The 15,856-nt window shown below is 41.8% G+C and overlaps 2 protein-coding genes and 1 long non-coding RNA gene across 4 annotated transcripts; 1 reads left to right on the plus strand and 2 right to left on the minus strand.

Annotated features, from left to right (window-relative positions):
- The first annotated feature begins 68 nt into the window (after positions 1–68).
- LOC111257041 lies at positions 69–2,501 on the plus strand. 2 transcript variants are annotated; one of them, XR_002677468.1, is made up of 2 exons: positions 69–2,004; positions 2,154–2,501. It is a non-coding gene; the product is annotated as an uncharacterized LOC111257041 (long non-coding RNA). The 2 variants fall into 2 exon arrangements; XR_002677467.1 differs by having other exon boundaries at positions 69–1,959.
- A 4,577-nt stretch (positions 2,502–7,078) lies between these two features.
- Positions 7,079–10,931, minus strand: LOC101786586 (protein transport protein SFT2). The gene is made up of 5 exons (XM_004965859.4): positions 10,627–10,931; positions 9,499–9,766; positions 8,288–8,392; positions 7,857–7,975; positions 7,079–7,442 (listed from the first exon to the last, which is right to left on the minus strand). Exons 1-4 carry the CDS (start codon positions 10,818–10,820, stop codon positions 7,865–7,867), a joined length of 678 nt encoding a protein of 225 aa, XP_004965916.1. The 5' UTR covers positions 10,821–10,931; the 3' UTR covers positions 7,079–7,442; positions 7,857–7,864.
- A 946-nt stretch (positions 10,932–11,877) lies between these two features.
- On the minus strand, positions 11,878–15,359 carry LOC101786978 (vacuolar protein sorting-associated protein 32 homolog 2). Its single transcript, XM_004965860.2, has 8 exons — positions 15,198–15,359; positions 14,969–15,110; positions 14,254–14,353; positions 13,532–13,617; positions 13,342–13,433; positions 12,662–12,776; positions 12,355–12,553; positions 11,878–12,117 (listed from the first exon to the last, which is right to left on the minus strand). The coding sequence occupies exons 2-7, from the start codon at positions 15,053–15,055 to the stop codon at positions 12,359–12,361; spliced, it is 675 nt and encodes a 224-aa protein (XP_004965917.1). The 5' UTR covers positions 15,056–15,110; positions 15,198–15,359; the 3' UTR covers positions 11,878–12,117; positions 12,355–12,358.
- Between the last annotated feature and the right edge of the window lie 497 nt (positions 15,360–15,856).

Here is a 15,856-nt window from a genome sequence, read left to right on the forward strand (position 1 = left end):
CATGGCCTCATGCACCCTTGGAATCCCCATCACCCGTTTTCGGATAGGGGAGCAGCGGCACTGAGCCACCCAAATACAAATTCTGAAGGCCAAACCAAATAATGCTTTCCATTTAAATAAAGTAAACACTCACAATTTCCTTTTCTTACAAAAGAAACAATGAAAGAAACCAGACAAGTGGTGGTGATGTGGACTTTATCCCTGCAGGCTGAATGTAAGGATAGGATCAGTTTTCTGAGATGAAAGGAAGGTATGAGAACGTGAAGCATACATGTATTCGCTTTCTCCGCCATGAGCACAAGTTGTTTTTTCTCGAACAATGCAAGAGAGCTGCGTGTCAACAGAACAAGATAGAAAAGAGCGTACAACGAGTTCGGTTAAGGACCAAAACCCGAGTACAAAGAGTCAAAGACCCATACCCACACACTCACAAGAAAGAGGAGTTTCCATGTTTCCCAGATTCTATTATTTGTTTATTACTCTTAGTCTATTGTTGGCTGTAACTTTTACTTCTTCAGTTAAGGTTGAAATTCAGTACCCTTCGACATTTTCTGCTTTTCTTCAGTCTATTTGATTGTCCATCAGACATTGCATCCAGGCTCCTTACACCATGCAGTTGGTGGATATGAACAGGGTAAAGAAGGGAATATATCCTATTTTCCATTTACTTTCCTTTTGTGTTGATTAGTTGCTTGAAAACTTTACAAATGCTACTCAGATAGGTAAACTTAAACAGTCATTTGGTTGAGTTTTTTGAAGGCTCATGTTCTGATGCAGTTCGAGGTCAAAAGTTTGCAGAGTTATTTCCCAGTTACCAAGATCAATGACTGACTTATTAGGATGATAAAAAGTATATGGTCAAAGGGATGATATGATTGAATTGAAATTGTTGTCAAGACTCGACCACGGTCATCCAGGTTAGTTAGCATTTGGCACAGCAATATGCCTTGACATAAATAAAGAAAAGGAGACAGATTGAGAGTTGGTATAGTGCTGTTGAGGGGTTGCTTTCAGCACTTTCTCTTTCTGAATGCCACCAAGCTCCCTGTCCATGCAATTTATACCAGTGCTGCCGTTATTTGCTTTCGTGATATGCATATGAAGATGTGGCCTTGTTTTTGGCAGTGGCAGTAATTTCTGATTACATTATCACGCACGATTGTCTTCAAATTTTGCATGGAAGTACATGCTTAAGGTTCTTCTGCTTGGCATTTTCAGTAATTATTACCCTTGTATTCTTGAAAAAAAAATCTAATTTCTGTATATGATTGGTTATAGGCTTGACTCGCAAGCGTGCAGGTTGATGAGTGGTGGTATTAGGCATGAATTGATGCTTCTTGATCAAGCAAGAAACAGACTTTTGGCTGCCTATTCTGCCTAACACATGACCTCATGCTGTCAAGCAGCATCTGTCGCTTCACTAGTCAATCCAAAGAAGTTGTTATGTCTCTCAAAATCTTATCCAATCAACTACCCAACCGAATTAACAGTTTGATGGATGCTTGTCTACAACGCGCAGCATATATTGGATTCTTTTTTTCCCTTTCTTGAAATGGTGCACATATTGTACCTCAATCAGTTATGGGATCAGTTCCAAAACTGTGCTAGAATTTCTGTTGAGATAGCTAGTGCGTATTCTGGCTATTGTAAATTTCTTGTGAGAGATGAGCGTATGCCAGCTTGTTTTTTTTTTTAAAAAAATGATTGAAATGTCTGCATGAAGGGAAATGCTTTTAAAATCAAACTTACAATATCTGTGCCTACCTGTTATCGCCTCATGGGCCATGGCTAGGAACATGATAGAAAAAACAATACACATCATACCATCATCATGAAAAGGAAACTTCTTTACATGGTCCCATACCCTTCTCTAAACATAATGCTTGTGTTTCAAGCGTGCCTTTTGCTACTCTCATCTGCCTGTTCATCATTTCCTTCATATCTCAAGCCTAATTTCAGGTTCCTTCCTTTCTTGAACAACAATCCTTCGCATCTTTTACAATGGTATTCCTTCATATCTTGAGTCTAATTTTCTAGATCATGGACGCATGAACCTTTCAGGAAGGAAAGTCACATTAGAGAAACATGAGCAGAACTGAACACATGGATTAGATCTAACCACAGTGACAAATTGCTTCGATATATGCATGCAGGTGATGAGCGATGAGTTGGAGTTGTTGGCCTTGGCACGTGCGGCCAAACCGAGGGATCCCACGGTTGTCAATTGCTGTGCTGGCGTTGTCTGTCTTTGGGTCCTAGTCCTAGGCCAGTTTCCAAACATGGCGTCCCGGAACGGCGGAACCCCACACCAGCTGCACATGAAAGTACTGTGCTCACTGTTCACACTTCCATCCAGAGTTGCATGAAGGTACTGTGCTTCCAAAGTATTGGATAGAGTTTCGATACGGCATGTGCTGTGCAGCGCATCTCTTGAGCATTTCACATTTTTGGCGACGATAATGTTTATCTTCTTTCTTTTCGGGGAAGTGTTCCTAATTCCAGTGTTTGGTCCAATCTTGATTTGGCTTGTGCTGTGAATCGATTGAGCATTTCTTATTTCTGGAGATAACGTTCTTCTATATCCATACTCAATAGTTGATCCAATCTTAATGAAGCACATGGATGGCATATCTCTTAGGTATTTCTCATTTTGCTGGTAATTTTGTTTATTTACACATGAATCATGTAGTTTGATTAGATCCCGTCCTGATTTTTTAAAATTTTACCATTTTGTAGCTATGCTTCTCCCTTACACGGATGGTATTACATCCTATCTTCTTGTTACAGCACTAGCTATATCTTTGAAGTGCAGTACTCAATTTCAGGCAACAATTTAGTTCTCTTTCATCTGTGTGCGCGATACTCTTACACTGGATTGGAAAGCAATGCCATACAGCGAGAACCGCACCTTAGCCTTTTTCAGCAATACTACCCTGTTCTGTAGTCATAACTCAATGAGCACGGCATGTTTCTATATTCGAAATATGATCATGATATCTGAACAGACAACATTGATACCTGTTAACGAAAAGGTTACGTTTGTAGTTTTTTTTTTTTTTTACTTTGATGCAGATTATCAAGATCGTCCTCTAAAAGAGATTACCATGGACAGGTTCACCTGCCCGTGCCAGGCAACTCAGAAATTCTTAGGAAACACATGTTTGAAATATATTTTTTGAGCGACGAAGTTGAATGCGTACGTAGTCCATTAGCTCCAGCATGTATGATCATGTCCGAATTCAGCATTTAGGTTGTGATTGGTCGCAGAGTTTTCATCGACTATATGGAGCTAATCTCCATCTCCCTAATCTGGTCCCATTCCTTTCCTAGATTTTGTGGTGATGCATCAGCATGGGCACATCTTGTTCCATGGTTGATCTTTCATTTTCAGCCTTACGACTAAACCCAAGTTGAGGACAGTAGTGTCATGCTCCAATAAAGCTGTCTTTATGTGTCAAATTTTGTTTTCTAGCCAAAGCCAATGCACTATACTCCGGCTCATCATTAATGCTCGACACCACACTGGAGCATATAATTACCATATTGTCTCATTATATTTTTGTTTTCTTGTAGAAACTCCATCTCGGTATGTAATGCTCAACAGCACACTGAAATGCTTAGTTTTTCTTTTCCGTGGCTTATCATTCTGTTGCTGTCGCAGCTGCATAATTATTTTATTTATTTACCACTATGCTGGTATTAACCTTTATCAATTACACTACTACACTAGAAAGTCTTTGTAGCATATATTTCTCCCCCAAAAAAAGTGCAAGAAGGTTCATCCCCAATTACCCATTGTCACATGAGGACATTTTGGAAGTTGTCACTGTTGCTACTGCTCTAGTTTCTTTCCTAGAGATTACTCTGTCCCAGAGTTTGCAACCAACGACCTGATTACTAACAGCTGCCTACAAAAGCATCACGATTGATTTCGTTTTGTTAGGTAGCTGCTGCACCTGCATGCTGATTATGTTGCCAATGCAACACAATTGAGCAGGTCGTGGCGTCGTGTCGTATCGTTAATGGGACGTCACGTCCTGCAGTGGGGGTTTACGGCATCTGCTAATTGCGCCTCCTCCTCGCCCTAACCTCCGTCCGCATGGCATTGTTTGTCGGTGCTGTGTGCTGCTGGGCGTAATCATCTGTCGAAAGTTTTTGGTTGGTGAGAGATCTCGTTCAGAGTGTCCTGTGCAGGCCCAGCAGGGAGGAATCACGTTGCGTGCAGCGGAGCTACAAAGCGTCCGTACTCTACAACGATTACGATTATAAGTTTATAACTATAAATAATATAAATATATTATAAATAAATGGTCAAAGTATTATTTGGAAGGTTGTGCCAAATCATATCATGACTTATAAACATAGATGGAGGTACTAGTGCTCAGCAAATTTAAAATTACTTTGCAATTGCACTACTGAACTGCACAAAGATTTTTTTAAAAAAAAATAAATACTGCACAATTACACAAACGTGCACATCAACAACTCTGCAGCTTTGCAAGGGTATGGAAAAGTAAACTAAGATATATATATGTCAACAAGAACCAGCATATTTCCCCACAAAGGCAGACATGGTGACCCCGTTGGATGGAAGAGGCTTCGTGTGAGGAGAATCAAGAGAGCAAAAGCCAAACGTGTGTGATTGGAGAGCTGAGCGTTTTCAGTGGCTGCCCTTTATAAACCACCAACAGGAAGAGGTATACCAAATACCCACTATGAATCCGTGATTCATGGCCTCATGCACCCTTGGAATCCCCATCACCCGTTTTTGGATAGGGGAGCGGCGGCACTGAGCCACCCAAATACAAATTCTGGCGGCCAAACCAAATAATGCTTTCCACTGGAATAAAGTAAACACTGACAATTTCCTTTTCTTACAAAAGAAACGATGAAAGAAACCACACAGAGAACTAAACAAGTGGTGGCGATGTGGACTTTATCCATGCAGGTTGAATGTAGGGATAGTATTAGTTTTCTGAGTTGAAAGGAAGGCATGAGAACGTGAAGCATACATGTATTCATTTTCTCCGCCATGAGCACAAGTTGTTTTTTTCTCGAACAACACAGGAGAGCTGCATGTCAACCGAACAAAATAGAAAAGAGCGTATAACGAGTTCGGTTAAGGACCAAGACCCGAGTACAAAGGGTCAAAGACCCACACCCCCACACACTAAAAAAAGAGGAGTTTCCATGTTTCCATAATCCAGACTTCCCAAGAGACCAAAATAACTAGAGAGTTAAAGTCTTTTTTCATCTCCTTCGCCATAGAACGTAAAGCTTTCCTCCACCAAATGGAAAAACGGGAGCCAGTAGCTGAGGGCACCAGGGGGAGCAGCTGCAAAGGTTGTAGGATCAGAGACCAAATCTGTCTTGTAAAAACACAGCCAACCAAAGGTGCTGAATAGTTTCCTCTTCTTGATCACAAAAGGGGCAGACCTTCGGGTGAGGTGGTCCACGTTTGGCAAGACGGTTTGCTATCCAATAACGATTATTGATAGCTAACCAGATGAAGAACTTGCAGCGAAGTGTGCCTAGTTTTCCCATATCATTCTCCAAGGTGCAAATTTTATGGTCCCAAGAAAAAAGGCGGCATCAGCTGACTTGCTGCTATAAAGTCCAGACTGAGTTAGTTTTCACTTGAACTGATCAGCGACATCTTGGTGTAGAACCACTCCTTCCACATGATCCCAGATCTGAAGATATTCCACAAGCACGGGGACAGTAAGCGCGCATGTGATATCTGCCACCCAATTGCGGTTAAACAACGTCTGGGCCACCGTTCGTCTTCTGATAGCTCTTTTGGGGATAGCCTTGTACATATTAGGTGCCACTTCCTCTATAGCGTGGCTGTTCACCCATCTGTCTTTCTAGAAGCAGATGGTTTCACCATTACCTACTATGCAATCCACTGCCATGTTGAACATAGCTTGAGCTTTTTTGGGAACTTGAACTTGGAGACCAGCCCAAGGCCGGTTGGGGTCAGTTTTCTGAGTCCACAGCCAACGGATACAAAGTGCCCAGCCAAGTGTTTCAAGATTGTGAATCCCCAAGACACCATATTCCAACGGCCTCTGAACTTTTTCCCAAGACACCAGGCAGTTGCCGTCATTCGCCTTTTCATGGCCTTTCCAAATAAAGCCTCGTCTTCTCTTATCAATAGCTTTCAGTACCGACTTTGACATGTCCATTGCCATCAAGAAATAGATAGGAGTAGCAGTCAATACCACCCTTACCATCACCAAACGTCCAGCCTTGTTCATCAGGGAAGCCTTCCAACCAGGCAAGTGATCAGCCACTTTATCAATCAAGAGCAGGAGCACTTCCTTAGTGGGTTTGTGGATTGAAAGTGGCAAGCCAAGATAGATGCATGGGAATTCCTTTACCCTGGATGAAAGTGGTACGGATATTATTCATTTGTCCGACCGAAGGGGTTCAGGCACTCAAATGGTAAGTTCATATCCGAATCCGGATACTGAAAGTTGCATTTCTAAGATCCGAATAGGATGAATATCAATATTCGACACATCTTGTCACTATTCATATCCGAGTTCGATCCGGGAAAAAATAACTATTATTTGTATCCGCATATATCCGTTTGTATCCGATCCATTTTCATCACTACTTTACATCACATTCTAAGATATCGGTAGTAAGATGCATCTCCTCCGAGCAGTGAATGGGAGAGACTTTGTCAGATTAGTATGAAGGTCCAAAGCATGGCCGAACAGATCAAGGATCATTTTGAAAACTTGCAGATCCAGCCTTTGTGGCCTTAAAAATACTACAGCATCTTCCGCATAAAAGGAGACCTGTGTCTCACCTCATGGACAGCAAGCGGTTGCAGCATGTTTTCCCTAGAAGCATACTCCACCAAAGAATTCAGAACATCCAAGACGAGAATAAAAAGCAAGGGGGAGGGGGTCACCCTGACGAAGATCGTGATGATGAAAAATAGTCTCCCCCGGCTCCCCATTTACTAACAATCGGGTAGAAGAGGTAGATAGGATCAGGCATAACAGGTCCCACCACTGCTATCCAACCCCCAACTGCCGCATCACCTCTAGAAGGACCAAGAAACTGAATTGAAGGCTTTGGAGATATCCAACTTTAGGAGAATATGAGCGCAAGTTGTGGCCCAGTTTTGAGTGAGATATTTTGTACAATGTAATCTTAGCCTACATTTGTTCTCGAAAAAATCTTAGTCTAACACGACCAAACTCAACATTCAGCAACCGAGCTCTACATTTTTTTTCACCCTACAAGGGTTGGGCCCAGCAACATCATTCTTCAAAATCAAGTTATCATATAACCGGGCTCGATCACTGCTTCAATGTAGCATCAAACTTATGGGAGTAATGAAGCTGTCCTTGCTATAATGACGAAATAATACACATCACTAGAACGTTCAGCATCAGTTATGCAATCAGCACTGGGAAGCAGTCCTGCAGAAGCAGAAAGAATACAGTCAGGTGGACGAATAGGAAAGGAAAATCTGGTCGGACTTATTATATATTACTGTCAGGATTAACCATGGCATACAAAAAGAATCCTGCCTAGAGCTGCCAGATGGCTTAGACCACAACTTATTGTGTTTGAGCATTGGGCTCTTTTCACAGCAAAATTCCAAACTTGATGTTAATTTTCACTTCACCGCCATTCAAGTTTATACAAGCAACAAAGGTTTTGATCTTGGATGACCATTTACAAAAGCAATATGGTTGGCAGGTTACAAATATCTTGACAGACGCGCTACAGTCATTTTGGTATGTATAATCTCTAAGCCAAAAAGGAGCTAGCTAGGGAGCAGTGAGAAGAAAAATGTAAAAGGTTGGAATTGATGGGCAATGGCAACTAACATGTGAACTCATCGCCCAAAGCATCTCAGCACCGAGGACACAAGAGCAGATGATAGAAACTTCATTCCAGCGGATCCACCAGGGAAGTATGAGATGGCATAATATGCTAGAGCAAGGACCTGGTAAATACAAGGGAAAAGTGTGTTAGCTAAAAGCCATTATAAATTATCACAGGGTATCAGGGTCACAACTCCACAGGCACTCGAAAATAACAAAGCCCCGGACTGCAGTGCAACTGTGCAAGAGCTACATGGCCTAATCAAGTATTCATATTCATAGATTAAATGATTCTCTTCAAAGTTGTTTCTATCAGCTAGCAGGAAGAACAGAGGATGGTCCTATTTATGCTGAAAGGAGTGAAGGTGCCTATCATATATGAAGGTCTAATAACATAGTGGAAGAGAATTGCAGAGTGCAAAGGATGTTATCACCTGAAGCACGGAGAAGAAAACAGAAAGTATGTAGCTATGAAGCACCATTGACACATAAATGGTGGCAACCATGCTGCCGACAAATCCCACAGTGAAAGGTAATCTCTGTGACATAAGGAAAACCAATTTCAGGAAATGTAGCACAAATGTGTAGTTCTTGAGATAAGATTCCGCTTTGAGCATCAGAAATCATAATATAAGTCATCAGATAAAATTGAATCCAGAAAACATGGTACACCAAGAATCAGTAAATGATCTTGTAAATTGTTGGAACCAAGTTATATGCTAAAGTCAATAAATGTGTATCGTCATCCAAAACCACATCAAGGTCAATGCCAAGAATACATTAGCTAAGGTTGCATGTTAATACAATAGAAACTTAGTATCATGCATGTTAATATCACTTAACCTAAAAAAACAAAGCACATTCAAACATGTACAGAAAATGTCTCTTCCAGTATGGTATACAATCATGCCAATGCATCTACAAGGCTGGTTTTCTGTTAAGGTTGTGTAAGTCTACCCACAGGCTAGGGCCGTTGTTTCTGTCAACGACCATAGCTGCTTCACAATTGAACCAGCACTTGATAGCTTATCCAATTATCAGTACCTCAAGGATATAATATGCTAATAAATTTGGTGATGTGATTTCCTTTTTACAATACAATGATCTCTGGGAAGGTAGCTCAATGGTACTTCACAAGATATTTCAGTGGCATACAAGGCACTGCCCCTTTTTCTTCATTACAAAAACATTGCATCACAAGAATAATGATATGCCCAGTTCATTGAGGAAACATTTTGTTTACAAAACAAAAGAGTGACATAAAACTTCATATAATTGGTAGCAAGAAGAAGATCGGGTGAGTCTACAAGCAGGCTGCGGTTTGTGTTTCCGTTCACAACCATAACATTCACAATTGGACACATACTTGATAGTTTATCAAATTACCAATACCTCAAGAATATGGTGTAATACAAAGTTAGTGAGTTAGCATGGTACTTTTACAAGAAAATTCAGTGGCATATAAGAAATTGGCCCTTTCTTCATATGATCTCAATGAATGATAAGAATAGTGGCATTGGGAATAAAAGTTTACAGGACAAAAACAGTACAGGCCATGACTCAGCAGTCAGCACTTCGCATTAATTTGTAGTGAGAAGAAGCAGCTTACGAGAAGGAAAAGTTTGTAAGACAAAAGATGTAATACCTCTTTGGAAATCATATGATAAAGCTGATTCTTAGGCCCTTTCAGCGCAAAGAATGATCCGATTATGAAGGCACATCCCGCCGTGAAACAGATTGCAAACTTTTGAGGCATTATCACCATGACTGGCAGGAATATCGTGAATGCAATGAAAACTAGGAATACGCCACTAGCAAGAAATAGACCAAAATACATGAGAGATCTGCCAGATGGAACACTGCTTGTTGTGGACTTAAAGCTGCCAGGCAACCCTTTAACACCTTTTGAGACCCTGACAGATAAGAATAGTAGAACTCTATTAGTTAAAAAGAAACATCAAAGTTCAAAGCAAACGTGCTTACGTAGAGAAGATTAAGTGATTAACTAGCAAGAGAAGAGCCAAGGTCAATTTTTCAAGTGTGTTCCTTTCCTTTACCAGTGTTTAGTCTTTTTCCATTTCCCAGCCTTTTTTTGGAACTAAACAAGTAAACAGAATGCCTTTTTAAGTTTATATGAATTCAATGTTTAAACAGACCAACATGAATCTTAATGAAATATTTGCCAAAACAAAATAATCCTACACTGACATTGGCTAAAACCAACAAGGCACATGCCCTAATAAATTTGCTCTCCCTAGTTAAAGAACCCCACTTGCAATTGGAGACAACCATAGGAATTCCTGCTCTCCTCGTGCTTAACCTAATGGCCCTACCAACTGAAACCCCATCCATTACATTCTGCTCAGATACGATCTGGGAACTGCCTACGATACTTTCGCATAATTAGTAAAATTGCAAGCAGAACTAAGCTAGGTAAGATCCTATTGCGCAGGCCCTAGGAGGATACTGAGCGCTGCAGGAGCCCTGGAGGGGCAAATTGTTCCTGCTCTATGCTACAGCTGGGGCCCTGGAGCGGCAAATTGTTCCTCCACTCTTGAAGCTTAACCTAATGGACTTAGTAACTGAAACCTCATCACAATCCGCGCAGAAACGATCTGGGCCGGGGACTGCCTACAATTCCTTCGACTGTGCGGTAAAATTGCTAGCAGAACTAAGCTAGGTATGATCCTATTGCGCAGGCACTAGGATGATACTGAGCGCGGCGCTAGCAGCACGAACAAGGAGGTGGGAAGAAGGGCGTGGGTTCACGTACACGCCGAAGGTGCCGGCGACGCGGTCGTTGGCGGAGCGGACGGCGGCCTCGATGTCGATCCCGAACCCATCGCCCGCGTCCTCGGAGGAGCGGGCGGCGGCGTAGGAGTTCCAGTCCGCGAGCAGCGACGGCTGGGAGGAGGAGGAGGAGGACGCCGCCGAGGAGGGCCCGGAGCCGGAGGAGAACCACTGCATCTCGGGCCCACACGGCCAGAGAGGAGAGGGAGGGAGAGAAGCGCACGGGAGAAAGGAGATGCGGGCTCTAGCGCCTACAAGGCTACCAGAGTACAAAACCTTTGCAAAAAAAAGAAGAGCGAGGCAACAGAGCTTAATTCCCACGGAAGGATGTTTCTTGTTTGGGATCCTGTTTTTTATTACTTCCTCCAGTAAAACAGAAGGGGCGATGCTGACATGGAGACTAATGTTTGTTCCTGTTTTTTTTATGAATTTTGCCTTATTGCTGTCCAATGTTTATAATTTGACAATCAACATCTTCTTTTGTTGAATTTATTTGTGCAAATGGCATAGTTAGGTTCAAGTTTTGTTTTACCTACATATTCGTAATCAGCAATCAATGCTGATTAAAAAACAACACACTTTCTTACTTCATGACCTAAGGGAGTAGCTGATTAGCCCAAGGTGTTAGCTAGGCATGCACTGATGCTCGCTGCTCCAACACTGATAAAAAAAAATTGCTACTGCTGACTAAGAGTAAACGGTCTACCATAGACGCGATCGATTATGATAATAGAATCTGGTAAAGAGAAGAGAGAAGTGTGTAAGTGGAGCCTCCAGTTAATAATCTGGTACAAGTATTTGACGCTTTACATCAGGTAGCATTTCTGCGAACTGTCCTCAAAATTTCTCAGTACTGTGCTGGTGAAACAGCAAAAGTGCCATGTGCAACATTTTCACAAATGTAGAACAACTGCACAACACAACTAGATTTTCAAAAAAAAAAAAGGCAATCCCTTGACTGATCCACCTTTAATTACATAAACAAACACAAAAGCCTTACACCGAACTTACAATGAGACAATTGTCTGTCTCCAGCGATCCTGGTTCACATACGGCACTAAATAGACAGCTGAATATGCAGGTCCGTATTTTCACACTGAAAGATATGTTTGCACCAAATATGCGCCCAAGATCCAAACACTGCAGCAACTCCGCAATGAAGAAAAAGCAGGCAATGAAGCGAGAGTTTCATCAAATCAGAATCAGCACTAGAAGGATATTGCAGAAATTGAAATGCACAATACTGAAATAACCAGATTTATATAGTAGAAGATATGTTTATTAGCTCATCTGAGGTGTTTGATTACAAAACAATAGCATAGCATCATATCATACATAAGCTGTCAGGCTGGCATGCAGCTTGTGTCTCTGTGAAGGTTCTGACATCTTCCTAGGAAGATCTTCATGACTATACCAGAGTTCCAAGATATTCGCAGTATCTGGACTCCAACATGACCATGTCTATGCCTGTAAACTGCAAAGTATAGAATAGAAGCCTTTTAATTAATAACAGATATGAGGCATGCAGTCTATTGCCAGGAAAAAAACTAACCCTTCAACTTTAATAATCTGTAAAATACTAAAATAATCTCTGTCATGTTGGGGATTTTATGGCTTGTGCTACTTGTGAGTTGTTTCATTCACAGCTATTAATTCTTAAAGAGTGAAACAACACCATGGACCTCACTAGGAACAAAAGATGGAGAATTACCTAATTACATAGCCATTTCTGCTTGTAGAGCTGCCAGTTCATCATCTTCGGCTTTACTACTCTGTGCAGATGGACGAGTGGACTGCTGTGCAGTAGGCACACGCACTGGAGCGGTGGTAGGAGCAGTCGTGGTAGGTGCAAGCAGTTCTGCCTCCAACTCCTCCCCCTCCAGATCCGCAAGTTCAGCTTCCAGTTCATCCTATTCAAAACAGAACAGGTTAGAATTTATTCGCCCTCTTTTTGGCAGGCACAAAAGCACAATGCATGCATGCCCATGGGTGTGTGAACGTGTGCACAAGAGAGGTACCTCATCAAAATCAGCCGCTGCTCCCATAGGTGCTGACAATAGATCCTGAATTTGTCTCATGTTCTCCATATTGTCATTGATTTCGTCCATGGTTTTGTCAACATCATCAATATTTCTGTAAAAGAAAATATGATTTTTTTTCAATAATGAGGAAAAAAATACAGCATTTCCAATTTTCCATAAACCAAGAAGCAGCAAAAGTGATAGCTTCTGTTATCTATTAGATTACCACCATAGGTGATACTACAAACCAAAGTACACAAGCATAAACACTAAAATGTAGCACGACTGCACGGCTGTACTGAAGTTTGTTACCAATGCATAACCATAGGAACAATAAAAACTGTCCATATTATATGACATTTCCAGATGTGCAACCTAAAAAATCAACAAGGTTTAGGTAGACATAAACTCTCATTTAAACTAGTTAACTCTTCTAAGACTTCTGCTGTAGACATGCTTCTATTTTCATCTGTAAGTTAAGTAGACATGCTTTGTTGCATCATTTCAGTTAAGAATCAGTGCAATAGTTGAAAACCACTGAAATAGTTATAAAATAAGATGATCTTGGTCCAAGTTAATATTGGTGACGACTAAGCTTTTGCAGAGATACATTGAAAAACTCAAAGGCATGATAATTGGTTCTAAAAGACATGGTAGTATCATATGATGTTACATACGTTGATTTGTGCATAGCTTTCATTGCTGATGCTCCAGTTCTCAACGCATCCACAGTCTCTGTTGTAGCTTTTGCGGCTTCTAGCATAATCATCTATAGAAAGGAAAGGTAAGGCAAGTAACACAATAAACCTTAATAATCACAATAAGACCCAGATGGAAAACAAACTAAATGATTATTTGTGCCTTCACCTGATCATGTATCCTTAGCTGGAAATTTCCAAGCTGCTCAATTTGTTGCTCATACAACCTCTTCCTCTTTAAGCATTGTATTGCGGCTACAACGCAAAGTTCAGAGGTAATAGTTCAGTCATTATTCTCATTAAAACTCAATCAAGTACAGAAGAAAGGAGGAGCACCATGGAATTGTGAGATTGATTCAGGAACATAATGTAGGATGGAATTCGATAGACACATATTTGGAATTTATAAGAATGGAGTTCTCTGGTACAGGTTATTAGTAACAATTAACAATATAGGTGCAAGAGATGTGCGGAGCTAATAACTGAAAATGAAACTCGGTGTGTCAGTGACAATTGGCATATCTTTATATTCAGCAAAACGGCATAGAGCACTGGAGAAAAGCATGTCTCCAAAAGTTCTAGCTAACCTATTATAAGAGTTTGTTGAACATCATATGATAAACTATTAATCAAACTGTGGTATGACATGAGGTCACCAAGTACGAAACCACACTAGCTCACTAGTAGTGCCAAACTAGGAATGCAAGCAGCTGAAAATTCATAAATAAGGCAGAATTGGGCCAAATTAAAATTAACATAGGAACCAATGATACTATCATTAAATTAGTGGTTAGACAACATCTTTGCAATAGCAGAAAAAAATGAACGAGATGGTAATTTGGAAAAGCAAAAACTCCAGAACTCCAGATTCTTGGAATTGTTATATTGTACCTCTCTTATTCTTGGCTTTGGTGAAATTCTTGGCCTTCTCAACCTCAAGATTTGCCTTTTTCACTAGCAAATTTTCCTTCTTTTCCAACATTTCGAGTGTCTGAAGCATATTAAGAAAGTTAGTTCTACAGAGACCAACTACAACAACAGTCTTAAGTCTTACATAGCTACAGGCTCTATCGAGAAAAAAAAACTCTTTATTATGAAAGAGAGAGCCACTCTAAAACCTACAAATTTCATCTACGCAACACAAAATAGTTGAGAAATTCAGTCGTGAGTACAGCGTTGAACTGGGCTTGCAAAATCATCTGTTGTTTGCATTTAAACCTTGCATGCATTGAATGATTCAGAGATTGAATCTGTCTAGCCCTGAAACAGCAGGAACATTCTCTTTCCACAAAATAAAACAAGCGGCAACCCTTACAGGCACAAAAGATTTAGCTTCCCCTACGCGTAGCATTAGTCACTGCTTAGAACAGAGGTAGGAATGTTCAGTAGGATTACTCCTCAAAAACAGGTTTAGATTGAACTACTACTGCAGGTTCCAATTACAGAAAAGCTACAGCTAATCCGATACACATCCACTTGCATAAAATTGACAAATCAACCAATCAACCTCTAAAGCTTAATCACCACATAAAGCAATAGCACATAAATTCCCCGCCGAGCAACCTAATCTAACACGAGCAAGGATATCAGCGATCGATTCATTCACCTCGTTTAGCTTGTCGAGCGAGGCCAGCGCGGTGGCCTGGCTCTGCTGCTTGGACTTCCCAAACACCTTGCCGAACACGCCCGACATGGTCGCTGCTCGCCTAGCCTCCTATCAAACCACCGCGACCCCGATCGGAACGAATCTGCGGAAGACCCAAACACAAGGGGTAAGGACCAAAGAAAAGAAGTATTAGATCGGATATTTGCCGGGTGATCGAGCAGACAGATACCTGCCGCGGGGTCGAGGAGCCCTCCTCTCCCTCTCCTTCCTCGTCGCAACTCGCGATCTCTACTTCGTCGGCCGGTGGGGGATCGTGGTCTCCGCCGTGCGGTGCGGGGAAAAGGGTAGCGGGACGCGGTGTTGGTACTTTTACCGGCCGGAGAAGGAAGATGGAGTCAGGCCGTCAGGGAGTCAGGATGGTGTGCGCGTGGCAGTGGCGCGACTGGCGGGCAGGGCCGAGTCCGGGCTGGTGGCTACCGAATGGGCCGGAACAAGTTGGGCCTAGCCGGATCAAATGGGATCAAAAGTATAGCCAGACCATCAAAACAAGCCCGGTACGGCCCGGAGCAACGGCCTAAGCTTGGGCCGAAGCTCATTCAGGCCGGGCTTGCCTCTGATTTTGCAGGTCCAAACAAATCAGGTCAGTCCGAGCCCGATCGGAAACATTAAATCAATTATTTTCGCGTTGAAAAATATTGGACGGTCCGCGCCCGACTTGAGCCTGGAATTGTCAGCCCAATGGAGTTATTGGGCGGGCATAGGCACCGATTTTAGAAAATCGGACGGTTTATCGGCTCGGTTCGAGCGTAGTCTAGCCCACAAAATGCCCATGTCTAGGCGCTATGCCGTCGCCGAATTGCTATATATATGTTATGGAACTTAGGTTGA

Source organism: Setaria italica, chromosome IV (genome assembly GCF_000263155.2).
Source record: "Setaria italica strain Yugu1 chromosome IV, Setaria_italica_v2.0, whole genome shotgun sequence".
Lineage (NCBI taxonomy): Eukaryota > Viridiplantae > Streptophyta > Magnoliopsida > Poales > Poaceae > Setaria > Setaria italica.